Genomic DNA, 13,353 nt, shown 5'->3' with positions numbered 1-13,353 from the left:
GCACTTGAAGATCATTTCAGAGGAGTCCTTTTTCATTTGTAAGGCCTTGTTATTATAATGTGCCTTTCTGGGTAAGACCAGCACATCAAAGTGACAAATGATGAGTCTGTAAACCGATGCTCATGATTGCATCCGCTTGTCGTTTTTGGAACTGGACAGATTTTGTTGTATCATCTTTGTTTAAATATTTTCTGTCCATCGATTGCGCAAGTCGTGGTGTCCTTCCAAAAGCCTGTTTAACTTCACCACAATGATCTTCATTGTGTTTACTGTCAAAAATACCAGAGGATGACTTTCTTAAATTTGTGTCGAGCTCTGTGTCAAGTGGAGTGTGGAATGAGAATGTAAATTTTCGTTGTGTATACACACACATACACCCACACGCACACACATGTATACACACATATTTGTGATAATTGGAACAACAGGAATGATGAAGAAGAACCTCACAAGTATCCGACAAACCATCCCTGGGGACATTACCACAAACAAACTGCAGTGGTAAGCTGTACGGGGCTCAGTGACGATCCTGAAAAGATCCCTCGGAAGAAAACTCTGAGAACAAGAAAATATCACAGCTTAGTCCATGAATCGTGATCCTTTACTGAAACGGAGGTGAATACTTCGAGACTTTGGAGGACTCAGTTTCACCTTCTGAAACCCACATATGGAGATAACAAGCAACACACACACGCACACGCACACACGTACACATACGCACACACGTACACACACACACACACACACACACACACGCACACACAGGCACACACGCACACACACATGCACACACACACACACACACGCAGACACACACACACACACACACACACACACGCAGACACACACACACACACACACACACACACACACACACACACACGATTATCAGCCCTAACTCGATGTGAAGGGAAAATGTGGCACTTTTGAACTGCTGTCCTTTTTGTAAAATGCTTAAAGTATCATGTGATTCCTTTGTCTTTAACAATGCTTCATGAAAAATTGATTGTGGCTTTTGTGCAGCTTACTTGGGTAGCTGTCAGCAGTCCGTGTGGAGGATGTCCATGTTGAGGACATCTATTTGTGATGTCCACGATTGAGAAGTGCTGTATAGGATGTCCGCATGTGAGCTATCGATGTGTGAGATCTCATGTAAACCAAATGAGCACCGAATTGTTTTTGGCCACGATATTGCAGAACAAAATCGATGGGACAATATGGAGCGGTATCGATGATCTGCGTGCCTTCAAGCTTCTGGATCTGGAGGACTTCGAGAAGATGTTTTCTGCTTACCAGAGGCAACAGGTGAGTAGAATTTGCCGTGAATGTCATCTGACTGACTTTCAGATGACATTCACGTCTGACTTTTGTTCATTTAATTGATTTTTGGCGATAATCTTTTCTTCCTCACCTCATTGAGGCCTGACCTGTGGACATGCACATTGTACTCTCATTTTGTTGAGAGGGTAGTTTAGTATTGGTGATTGTTCAGCTGTTCATTGTTTGAAATCCCAACGCTCTTGGAATCTTACTGCAGGTGAAGGTTCAAAGATATTAGTATTGTTCAAGTGATCAAAACCAGGCAGGGATCTGCAATCTTGAATTTTTTTTGTCAAGCTTGTTATCTGTTGTTGCCCGAAACTGCCAATCACAGCATCTGTATGTTGTTTTGTTTGTTTTATTACGCGCTGCACAAAGGACTCATTGCCATTCTGTTCTTTGAGACAGGTAAGCTGGTACCCTCCCAAACCTACACAGGTTTCCATTTTTTCGCACACCTTTCTGTCATTGAAATAAGTCAGGTGGTTATGTTTGGAACCAAAGGAACACAAGTTCTGATAATGTCATCGCCATGTCCCAGCACAAATTGTTGACGTGGATGGTTCAGGTGTCCAGCACTGAACTTGTAGAATCTCCATTGGCAGTGGATACAGTTTGTTTTTGTTCTTGGCTATTGGTATTTAATTGATTCTGATGCTTTGGAGGCACCTTTTCACTGCCGTTGGAGCATGACCTTTTGACCTTCCTTGAACCGCCATGCCTGAACCTTTCATCTCACTCTAAATCCTGCTTCCCCAACTGTCATCATTCCAAATGCCAGGCTGCATTTTGAAGTGATTACGTTATTTTCTTTTATTTTGTTGACATTTTTTGTAAATTGTTTTTCAGTATCGTATCCAGGTGATGAATCTATCTTGAGCCTCGACTTTTGTAATTGCGGAATTTTGCCGCTTGTGATCATTACTGGCTTTATTTATAATGCCCATCAGGATTTAATTTCAATTAAAAAAAAAATACCCTCTGGGTATTTATATAATGTGAATTTGAAGTGGGTAGACATACTCACATTTTGCAAAGGAGATGGTGGAGTTTGGGTTGTGTACGCACTTTTATTTTTTTTTGGAATACAAGATCGAGGCTCGTGAAAGAGCTAACATTAATCACACAAAAAATCAAACCGACACAAACCGACACATAAAACATATAACATGGGGAGCGGTAGACAAGATGGGGAGAGAGGGGGAAGGACACAAACACAACATTTGAGAGCAGGGACATCGAGAGATCTGTGGGAGGGAGAGGGCTTTGGGAGGGGGGAGGTGTGGGAGGGGGGGGTGGGGTGAGAGAGGTATAAAACATATGGACACTGCCAGGACTTCCAGGAAAGAAGTTGGAATTTCAAACAAGGTGGATCTGGGGTGAATTAGCGGGGGTAGAAAAGATCAAGGTTTTGGATGGGGGAAGATAAGAGATGGTGGTGAACAGCTATTTTAAAGACCTGGAGGGAGGAGTGGGATTGAAGGGATTGGGGGAGTTTGTTCCAGAGGCGGGAGAAAAGAGGAATGAAAGAGTGAAGGTGAGCAGAGAGCCGAGATTTCGGCAGTTGCACCAGAAGAGGGTTGCTGGCAGATCTTGTGCGACCTGTAGGAATATTTGGGGGACAGAGCCCAGAGAGAGCTGGGGGAGCAAGGCCGGAGAGGAGTCGGTTGAAGACGGAAAGACCACCTACCTGCCTGCGGTGAGTGAGTGAAAGGCCCTCGGAGATAGTTTCATCATGGGAGATTCCAATGATTCTGAAAGCTTTGGTTTCAACAGCGTGAAGTCGAGCTAGGTGTGAGGCAGGAGCACCGGCCCATAGGGGAGAACAGTATTCCATTGAGCTGCGTATGAAAGCCTTGCCTGTGGTGAGGAGTTCAGGTGTGCCTAGGAAGGACTTCGCACGAGTGCCCAGTCGGCGGATGCCCAGTCGGCGACTGGCTTTGGAGGCCAGCTTGGAAATGTGGTTTTCCCAAGAAAGGTCATGGCAGATAGTGAGACCCAAAAGCTTGAGCGACAGAACTTCTTGGAGAGGATTGTTGAAAAGTAGATGGGAGGGTTTTCCAGTCGATCTTTTCGGAGAGACAGTAAGAGTGTGAGATTTGTCAGGATTGAAAGACATGTTCCACTTGTTTGACCAGTCTGTGATTTTGTCCAGGTCTTCAGAGGGTGAGGAGGCTGCAGACTGCTGATCTGAGGGACATTTGATTTGATTTTTTTTATATATATTTTTTATTTTGATTTGATTTGATTTTGATTTGCCTGACATTTGCTCCTGCACAACTTCCTCTTGCTGTAGAGAGGGGTCCGCGAGTTTTTTTTGCATTAAGCAAGCAAACTCGGTTTTATTTTTGAGATTTCGCTTCATTTTTATTTCTACTCGTAAGCAGTTGTGTCGGTTGTTGTTGTTACCTCCGCCACCAAAGGTGGATGGAGTTTATGTTTTCACTCCTGTTTGTCTGTCTGTTCACAAGATGTCTCAAAAAGTTGTGGATGGATTCGGACGAAATTTGGTAGAGATGTAGTGTATGTGATACCAACGAAATTATTACATTTTTGGTGAAGATCCCGTTTCGGATCAGGCTACGAGAATTTTTAAAGTGATTCTTCACCATGGGAGATCGGGCCAAAAACAATACATAGCAGGATATCCCAAAAAGTTGTGGACGGATTTGGACGAAACTTGGTGGACCGGTTGGGTGTCTAACGAGGACTGATCGATTAGATTTTGGCGAAGATCTGAATATGGATTCGGATATGAGAGTTCTTTAATTTTTAAGTGATTCTTCACCATTGAGGGATCGGGTGAAAAGCGACATACAACATGATATTTGAAAAAGTTATGGATGACTTATGACTAAACTTGGTGGGCGAGTTGATTATGTGACAAGAACAAGCCGATGAGATCCAAATCCAGATCCGGCCTATCATTGGGACACAAAACAAACTGGTCAGCCTAGCGGAGTTATGCGCTCTTTCGAGTGCCGTTGCAGTTTCGTATGCAGCCTGTGGCTGCTGGTTTGGATCATTTATCTGGGAGCATGTTTGTGCCGCTGATGCAGTGCCCCAATTACCCGTGAGCTGCTACTGAATTTGCCGATCTCGGAAGGATGACAGGCTGAGTCAACCCCCCTGGCGTTAATTCAACAGTCGACCAGGATTCAAACCCAGGATCTTGGGATCCCAAGCCAGCACCCTAACTGTTAAGCCAACACCAGGCTTAGTTGTCGGATAATGTTGCGCAACACTCGTTTCTGTTAAGGCTCGTCATTCTCCATAAGTGGACAAGGTAAACATTGGATTTTATCAACGAAACGCTGGGAAGACTATGTTTACCATATGAGGTGAAGTTGTGGTTTTGAGCATTAACCCTTCCTCTGAATAGAAACATCTGTGCGTGTGTGTACATGAGCCTTTGCGTCATTTTTGATTTGTCCAACAAATGGCAAATGCTCCGAATCTCAGGCACACCTCGTTCCCAACACCGGTAAACATACTCTTATCAGCATTTAGTCGATAAAGTCCATTGTTTGTTGATATTTCGAATCTCATTCAGTCGAGTTTGCATTACTCTTCACATGATGTTGCAAATCAAAATGCTTCAGTACATTTGGCATTCTGTGTTTGCAATTTTGTTTTGATTTCAAAATCAACTTTTCCGCGTCTTCCTGTGATGCCAATTGGTGTTGTCGTGTCATGAAAGGGAATGACGGGCAATGCTTTCGATTCACAGAAGGAGCTCGGTTCAAATGAAGACTTGCACCTGGGTTCCAGGCGAGCAAAGGAGCTTTCGGTCATCGACGGCCGTCGGGCACAGAATTGTGTCATCCTCCTGTCTAAGTGAGCTCCCTTTTGTCTTATCTTCGGGCCTACTTATAAAAATGGGTTTCCTTTGCTTCGGCCTGGGCGGACGCTATGAAACCTTCACCCAAGTACTGTGACTGATGAAATATATAAATATTTTGTTATAAAGATGTTCCAATTCGGAAGTAGGTGTTCCGCCACATGAGTGTAATGTGGTCATTGTCACACACCGAGTATCCACTTCAACTCTTTCGCTGATCAGTCGATTCTACACGAGATGTTGGCACGCATATACAGTGGCTTGCTTTTCACCATGTGGTTTGCATGATGATTTAAAAAGAGTGCACTGTTTTCTTTATTTCCTCTTACGCAGCCCTTGAAATTAAACCCCATGGCCAGCTGTAGGTAATCCATTCGTTTGTTACAGGAAATTGTGAGATTGAGATTGAGGTCTAGATACAAGGACATGTTTGGATCACTCTGGTTTTGATGCCGGCACCGCTGAAAATCATTTTGTTTCCTTTGCAATCGACCACGGTATTGCAGTAGCGCAGGCCTTGTTCGGCCTAATGATCTCTGCGGAAACTATTCGCCTCTCACTTCCATGGCCTCGCTGTTATAGTCTTTCGTATTCATGATCGAGCAGTCGGATTAGCAAACATGTGGAGCTGAGTTTACCAAACAATGGTGGAATGGTAAAGGTTACAAACATGGATGTGTTTGGACTCGTAAAACAAATGGGTCTGGTTGAGGTCGTGGGCTTTGAACTCGGCCCAGTGATTTATTGTACGTGTTGATAGCTCATGACAATTCCTTGCATTTTGAGACTGCAAAATGAGTGCGATGAAGCAAGATTACTTTTTCATAATCTAAACATCCAGCTTGCAACTCAGCAAAACACTCCCAGACGTGTGTGCTTTGATGAAAGGTAGCACACCGAGCAGTAAAACAATAAATTATTGTTTTAAGACCAACGTTTCGAGATGTGCGTCATGGTTCCCACTCGTAATGGTCGCCTGTCCAACTCATAATCCCACGTTGATCTGCTGTCTGAGGCTTCTTTATTTCCAGGTGTTACGTGGTCCCCTCAGTGCATACCAGGTCTCGGTGACCCCCGGACCGTGAGAGGACCCTCGCCAGCAAATAGTATTATATAGGCGCATTCGCCACGCAATCCATAGGAATTTCACCCAGGAGACAACTGATGTGCAAGTATATATTTCCAATGGTAATGATACCAAACACTTTCAAAGACACAACCACGGAGATTTTCCCCGAGCAATCAACAATACACAACCAGGCACAATCAATATTACAACCATGTGAACTCATCTACACAAACTCTAAGATGGCCATCTTAATCTTATACATTCCTCACGTGAGCCCCACTCCTGACTCCCTCCGTGGTCAATGTCTCTCCTCTCCGCACACGGGCGGTTGGACGAACCCCGGGCGGACGTGCTCCCAACGTGCAGTCTCGTACTGGGGCCGCGGCTGCAGCGCACCTCCTTGCCAAGCCACGGGGCAAACCCAGCGCGGCGTCCAACGTGCGCGAGGCCCCAAGTGCGACCCTTACGCGTCCTTGTAGATGGGCAAAAACCCAGCGCGGCTTCCGACGCGAGCGAGGCCCAACGTGCGGACCCGTACGCGTCTTTGTAGACGGGGCAAAACCCAGCGCGGCTTCCGACGCGAGCGAGGCCCAACGTGCGGACCCGTACGCGTCTTTGTAGACGGGGCAAACTGTCCCGGACGCTTGGTTTCGTGCACGAACTCACGGTGACTGGACGTGTCAAAAGGTATTTACCGCCCAGGTAACTCCTCTCGCCAGACGTTTCGAAACGGCGCGTTTTCCACGCAGCGCAAGGTCGCTTCCACCTTTTGTCGGAGCGGGGCGAGGAAGAAGGAACCTTCCTTTCCCTCGTGTCTTTTTCCTCCCTTTCCCGTCACTTCCGCTTCCGGCCACTTCCGTTTCCTGCCACTCTTTCAGAAGGGCTCCTGACCCTCCAACCACAACAACTACACAACAACTTAATATACTACACACGGAAGCAAAGACCTGCATGGTACTTCACATACATTCACATAAATATGTAACACTCCCCCCCTTCAAGAAAGAAAGTTTGAACCCAGCGAAAACTTTCTTTGCCGGCCAATTTGGAGAAACAAACCAGATAACTCAACCCCCCCACATTATCAGTTCCCCCCGGGCACAGTTATCACTTAAAAATAAAGCCAGTTAAGCCACTCGATAGCACTTTTCCGGGAGGCCAAGCCGAGTATTCACTACATGGATGCCTTTAGGAACGCGGAGTTCACGGTTAGTCCGTGCAGGAAAGTTCTCTACATGGGCGCCTTGAGGAACGTGGAGTTCACGGTTAGTCCGTGCAGGAAAGTTCTCTACATGGGCGCCTTGAGGAACGTGGAGTTCACGGTTAGTCCGTGCAGGAAAGTTCACTACATGGACGCCTTTAGGAACGGCGTTCACGGTTAATTCGTGTAGGAATCTTGGCTCGGCGGCTCCGCCGCCTTCAGTGCTTCAACTTCTCAGAACGTCCCTAATAATTAGGGTGGGACCACTGGTCCCTGTAGTCCCCTGAATACCGGTCTTCTTCTCGGCCACTACTTTGCCCATTCTTCCTTCGGGAGCGGCCGTAACTCAGGGAGCCTCCATAATAATATTGACTGCGGCCACCACCAAAACTACCGCCCAGTTGTCCTCTCCTGTAGACCTCTCGACGCCTACGAAATGCCTTCCCTACTGTTATGGTCCGACCCTCCAAATCCTTGCCATTCCAATTCTTCTCTGCCTCTCTGGCGTCTTTTGTGCTGGCAAACGTGACAAAGCCGAACCCTCTTGACTGTTGCGTTTCCCAGTCTCTTACCAACCGCACTTCCACCAGCGGCCCATATCTGTTGAAGACAGAGGTCAGAACTTCTTCCTCTGTTTTGAAGTTCAGTCCCCCTACAAATAACTTGGCACTTTTGTCACCATCCCGAGCTGGTGTGGTGTTATTTTCCCTGCTGGGCTCTTTATCAACCCTCAGGTTACCATAAACTTGACCCCCGGCCAAATCATTCCCGAGAACCACAGATACACCCTCTACAGGAAACGTGGCTTGTAAACCGACGGTGACCGGTCCTGACACCAAATCGGACTCCAACTGGATGACCTGAAGGGGAGCACTAACACCGCCCCCGATCCCCTGTAAACGAACACTATCCCCCGTTGCCGTCTCCTCGGACCATGGCAAAATGCCTTCAAGCATTAAAGATTGATGGGCCCCTGTGTCTCTCAATATCCTAACCGGTCTCCGGTTAGTCGAGGCTCCATCCAGTGACACAAACCCCTCGGAAATAAATGGTTGGTAACCCTCTTGATGGCGATTTCTTACGCTAGCCATCGCATTCGGAGTTGTAATAGTCGGACTCCGCTCTGGGTTGTCCCTTTTCATGAGGTAACAACTGGACATCAAGTGTCCAGGTTTTTTGCAAAACGCGCAAGTAGGCCCGGAGGAAAAACTCGGGGTCTGCCTCGGGCCCCCCGAACTATAAGTTTGTCTTGGGCCCGCATCCCTCTGATTTCGAACCGGTGGGGTATCATAGTTGTCCCCATAATCATCTCGAGGCCGCCGCCATGTATGGTCGTTCTCCGCACCTGCTGTTCCCCACCTCCCCTGCGGAGATCTAGGCGAGGAGTTAGGTTCGTGGACCCCTATTCGGTGGGTTAAGGCATAATCATCTGCCATGGTGGCTGCGTCCCACAACTTTGGTACCTTCTTTTCCTGCAGGTACACTTTGATGTCCTCGTGGACACACTGCTGGAATTCCTCCACCAGGATCAAGTCCCGCAATGTCTCGAAGTCTTTCCCGACTCCTTTTGACTCACACCACCGATCAAACATGTTTTCTTTCACTCTGGCAAACTCCACATGGGTCTCACTCTCCCTCTTCCTGGCATTCCTGAATTTTTGCCTGTAAGCTTCCGGAACCAACTCATAGGCCTTGAGGATGTGCTTCTTCAGTACCTCATAATCTGCACATTGGTCCATTGGTAGCGCCGAATAAATTTCCTGAGCTTTCCCCACCAGCACACTTTGTACGAGTATGGTCCAGGCCTCCTCCGGCCAGTTTAATTGTCGAGCCACTTTCTCAAAGTGTGGGAAGAATTTCGCGACTTCCTTTTCACTGAACGGTGGAACCAGCCTCACATGTCTGCCCACATCCCAGGTTTTCTGGTTAGGTGTCGACCCCGTCAGCAAGGGTGGTGCCTCTCCCCGTTCTCTCATTAACTCCAGCTCCTTGAACTTGATTTCCCGCTGAAGCTCCATGTCACGTTCCTTTAATTCCCTTTCCGCTTTTCTCTCCTCTGCTTCGAGGTCCCTTGCAGCTCTCCTTTCCTCTGCTTGTTCCTTTTCTCTTCTTTCCTGGAGTTCTCTTTCCACTCTCCTTTCCTCTGCTTGTTTCTCTTCCCTCCTCTCTTCTGCTTTCCTTTCTTCTTCTGCTCTTTCCTTTTCTGCTTTCCTTTCTTCTTCTGCTCTTTCCTTTTCTGCTTTCCTTTCTTCTTCTTTAATCCGTTCCTGGCTCCGTAACTGCAACTCCAGTTTCCGGAGCTCAACGTCTTCTGGTTCTTCGGGTAGCCACTCCCAGGCTAACTCGTCCCATTTTCCTAATCCCACCATAGATTGTATCACCGTGGCCTGCAACTCTGCCTTCCTCAAATTAGTTCGGACCTCCAAGTTAAAATGTTTGGCCAATTTCAAGAGGTCCGACTTTAGCAACGCTCGGAACTGTGCCTCACTCGGTGTTACCCCAAAGTTCTGTGCCACAAACGCCATGGTGTCTATCGTTAACACCTGTTAACCTTCACCCAAGATTTTACCCAATTTCTCAAAAAAAAATATTACCAATTAATAATTAATTAATAAATTTTAATTACCAAAAATATTATTATTTTATTATTTTATACACTTTTAGATCCCGGACGTAGACCCAATTGCGAAACCGCAAATCGTAATTTGGACGAGCCCCCAATTCTGTTACGTGGTCCCCTCAGTGCATACCAGGTCTCGGTGACCCCCGGACCGTGAGAGGACCCTCGCCAGCAAATAGTATTATATAGGCGCATTCGCCACGCAATCCATAGGAATTTCACCCAGGAGACAACTGATGTGCAAGTATATATTTCCAATGGTAATGATACCAAACACTTTCAAAGACACAACCACGGAGATTTTCCCCGAGCAATCAACAATACACAACCAGGCACAATCAATATTACAACCATGTGAACTCATCTACACAAACTCTAAGATGGCCATCTTAATCTTATACATTCCTCACGTGAGCCCCACTCCTGACTCCCTCCGTGGTCAATGTCTCTCCTCTCCGCACACGGGCGGTTGGACGAACCCCGGGCGGACGTGCTCCCAACGTGCAGTCTCGTACTGGGGCCGCGGCTGCAGCGCACCTCCTTGCCAAGCCACGGGGCAAACCCAGCGCGGCGTCCAACGTGCGCGAGGCCCCAAGTGCGACCCTTACGCGTCCTTGTAGATGGGCAAAAACCCAGCGCGGCTTCCGACGCGAGCGAGGCCCAACGTGCGGACCCGTACGCGTCTTTGTAGACGGGGCAAAACCCAGCGCGGCTTCCGACGCGAGCGAGGCCCAACGTGCGGACCCGTACGCGTCTTTGTAGACGGGGCAAACTGTCCCGGACGCTTGGTTTCGTGCACGAACTCACGGTGACTGGACGTGTCAAAAGGTATTTACCGCCCAGGTAACTCCTCTCGCCAGACGTTTCGAAACGGCGCGTTTTCCACGCAGCGCAAGGTCGCTTCCACCTTTTGTCGGAGCGGGGCGAGGAAGAAGGAACCTTCCTTTCCCTCGTGTCTTTTTCCTCCCTTTCCCGTCACTTCCGCTTCCGGCCACTTCCGTTTCCTGCCACTCTTTCAGAAGGGCTCCTGACCCTCCAACCACAACAACTACACAACAACTTAATATACTACACACGGAAGCAAAGACCTGCATGGTACTTCACATACATTCACATAAATATGTAACACCAGGTACGCATGAAAATTCGAGCTTTGTAAATGTTGCAGAGGCAAGGCCCATGTGAGGCCTTGTCCTCGTACGTCTCTGTGTTATTGGGAGTACTTTTTTTTTTAGCATAATCGAATGATTTCAACATTATGGTTATTTGAGAATGATTCAATTGAAAACGTGAAGCCTCTATCATAATCAGTGCAGCAAGAAACCGTTTCTGAACAGACTTGTTACTTTTGTTTTTTGAAAAATAATGATAGTCATTCATAAGCTAAGGGGAAATATTTTTTTGGATAGCATTCAATGAAAACAAAATTAGTCAAAATGATGTTTTTGGCCCATAACGCATGTTCGAAGTACGAAATATTCATGGCAAACTGAGCGCTTTCAAAACAAATATCTTTCACCTTGAGAGTGTGAATGAGGGCCTTTTTCTTTGACATAGAGGTGTAAGTTCCCGCGAGTTCTTTGGCAGGGACTTTCTGCTCATTTACATTTACCCGCTTCACAGCATTGGGCTAACCTGAGCCAACCGTCGTGCTGTCCCCCCCGACCCCCAACAGCCATTTCATTGCACACCCTACACCTTGCTTGCTAAACTGAATACAGTATGTACAATCGACATTACAGACTCGGCTTTCATGGTCATTGGGTCGACGATGACATTTATTGTCACGTGTTGATACGGTCAATGCTCCTCCATGAATCCCATCATCCCACAGCATTCCTGTCATTTCCACAAGCCCTTTTCATTCCAGCCGTACTCATTTATACCTACGTGTAATTACCTAAGAGCCTTATCTACCTTTAACCCAAAGTACCTGGAAGCATTATCTTTAATAATCATTCCGAGAAACTTGCTCTCCCGAAGAACATTTGCTTCCACCATGGAGTAATTTGCGGGAAAACTGTCCCATGTCAGGTTGAAACGAGCATTTGTTTTCGAGAAGTCTCCGTTGGAATATTTTCCAACACCCTTTAACCATCATTAGGAAGGTGTCCTTGAGGGTAACACAGCACTTAGTGATTGGTGCTTTTGGCTTGCAGTGGCTTCTTAAATGAGTCAAAAACAAATTAAATAATATAGTGTGGAAATCCTTTTTCCAAGTGCAAAGCTGAGCAAAGTCACCTGGGAAAAGTTGAAGCTGCGGAGGGGTTGGTGGGGGGGAGTAACTGAGTTTTGTTGAGCGATTTCGAGCAGCTGAGCTCAGAGAAATGTACCGCCTAGCAATGTGGGCGGCTGATGTGTTTCCGGCATTGCACTCCCGATGTGCCAGGCTCAAGATGTCAAATGATGAGATCAAACGAGCCATGATGCGCATGGATGAACAGGAGGAGCTGCCAAAGGACATGTTGGAGCAGGTGAGCTTCATGAGGATTTGCCGAGAAGCTTATATCCTCTGTATGGGATGCACACTGTCATTATACCCACCGGTCGGCGTCAGATCCACGATGCCTGTTTGTGCATGAGGAATACAAAGAAATTCTAAAAAGCGTTAATCTTTTTCTCCTTCTGCGATAAAATCACTGAGCTAATCAGAACAAGGAACATGCAGTCATTGTTATATCATATCTGTCTCTGCTCTTGGAGCTGTCAAAACCGGTTATTCATTTGCGCTTTGTTATTCCATGTTGTCATGGGATTGCCATTTTTGTTAAAGGTCGATCTTGTATTAGTTAATTTTCTCATTCTTTTATTCCACCCGACCTTCATTCAGCTTCTTAAGTTTGTTCCAGAGAAGAGTGATGTTGACCTGCTGGAAGAGCACAAGCATGAGATCGACAGGATGGCCCGTGCGGACCGCTTCCTGTACGACATGAGCAGGTTCGTTTCTTGCGCTCTCTCAAGGCAGGACGAGTGGGTCTTTACCAATGCAATTTTAACCCCCATGCTTTGTTATAGAATGTCAAAAAGGAATGCAAAGAATGAAATGCAAGGAATTTCCCATTCTGACTTCATTGATTTTGGAATGCGAGACGTGCATTCATCAATCTACCATCTGGAATTGCAGATACAATGCATTTTAATATTGAGGGTTGTTTTTTGGTCTTATTTGCATTATCATGATTTCCGAGCTTTACTTTTACATTTCCTTCAATAAATGGCTATTCCATTATTTTTTATGATTACCTCTGACACCTAAGTTGGATCGAGGTTATGTTTTAACTCCTGTCTGTCTGTCTGTTTGT

At 46.6% G+C, this 13,353-nt stretch overlaps 1 protein-coding gene across 1 annotated transcript in view; it reads left to right on the top strand.

The window, feature by feature from the left end:
• The window catches only part of LOC137435052 (disheveled-associated activator of morphogenesis 2), a 320,317-nt gene that overhangs the window by 245,189 nt on the left and 61,775 nt on the right, over positions 1-13,353 (top strand). The window contains exons 16-19 of the mRNA XM_068128440.2: positions 1,198-1,305; positions 5,051-5,157; positions 12,441-12,525; positions 12,882-12,988. Coding sequence (XP_067984541.1) covers positions 1,198-1,305; positions 5,051-5,157; positions 12,441-12,525; positions 12,882-12,988 — 407 coding nt within the window. The remainder of the gene's footprint in view (positions 1-1,197; positions 1,306-5,050; positions 5,158-12,440; positions 12,526-12,881; positions 12,989-13,353) is intronic.

Source organism: Myxine glutinosa, chromosome 9 (genome assembly GCF_964187855.1).
Source record: "Myxine glutinosa chromosome 9, kmMyxGlut1.1, whole genome shotgun sequence".
Taxonomy (NCBI): Eukaryota; Metazoa; Chordata; class Myxini; order Myxiniformes; family Myxinidae; genus Myxine; species Myxine glutinosa.
Note: the sequence above shows the minus strand (reverse complement) of the source record. Positions and strands in the feature narration are given on the sequence as shown.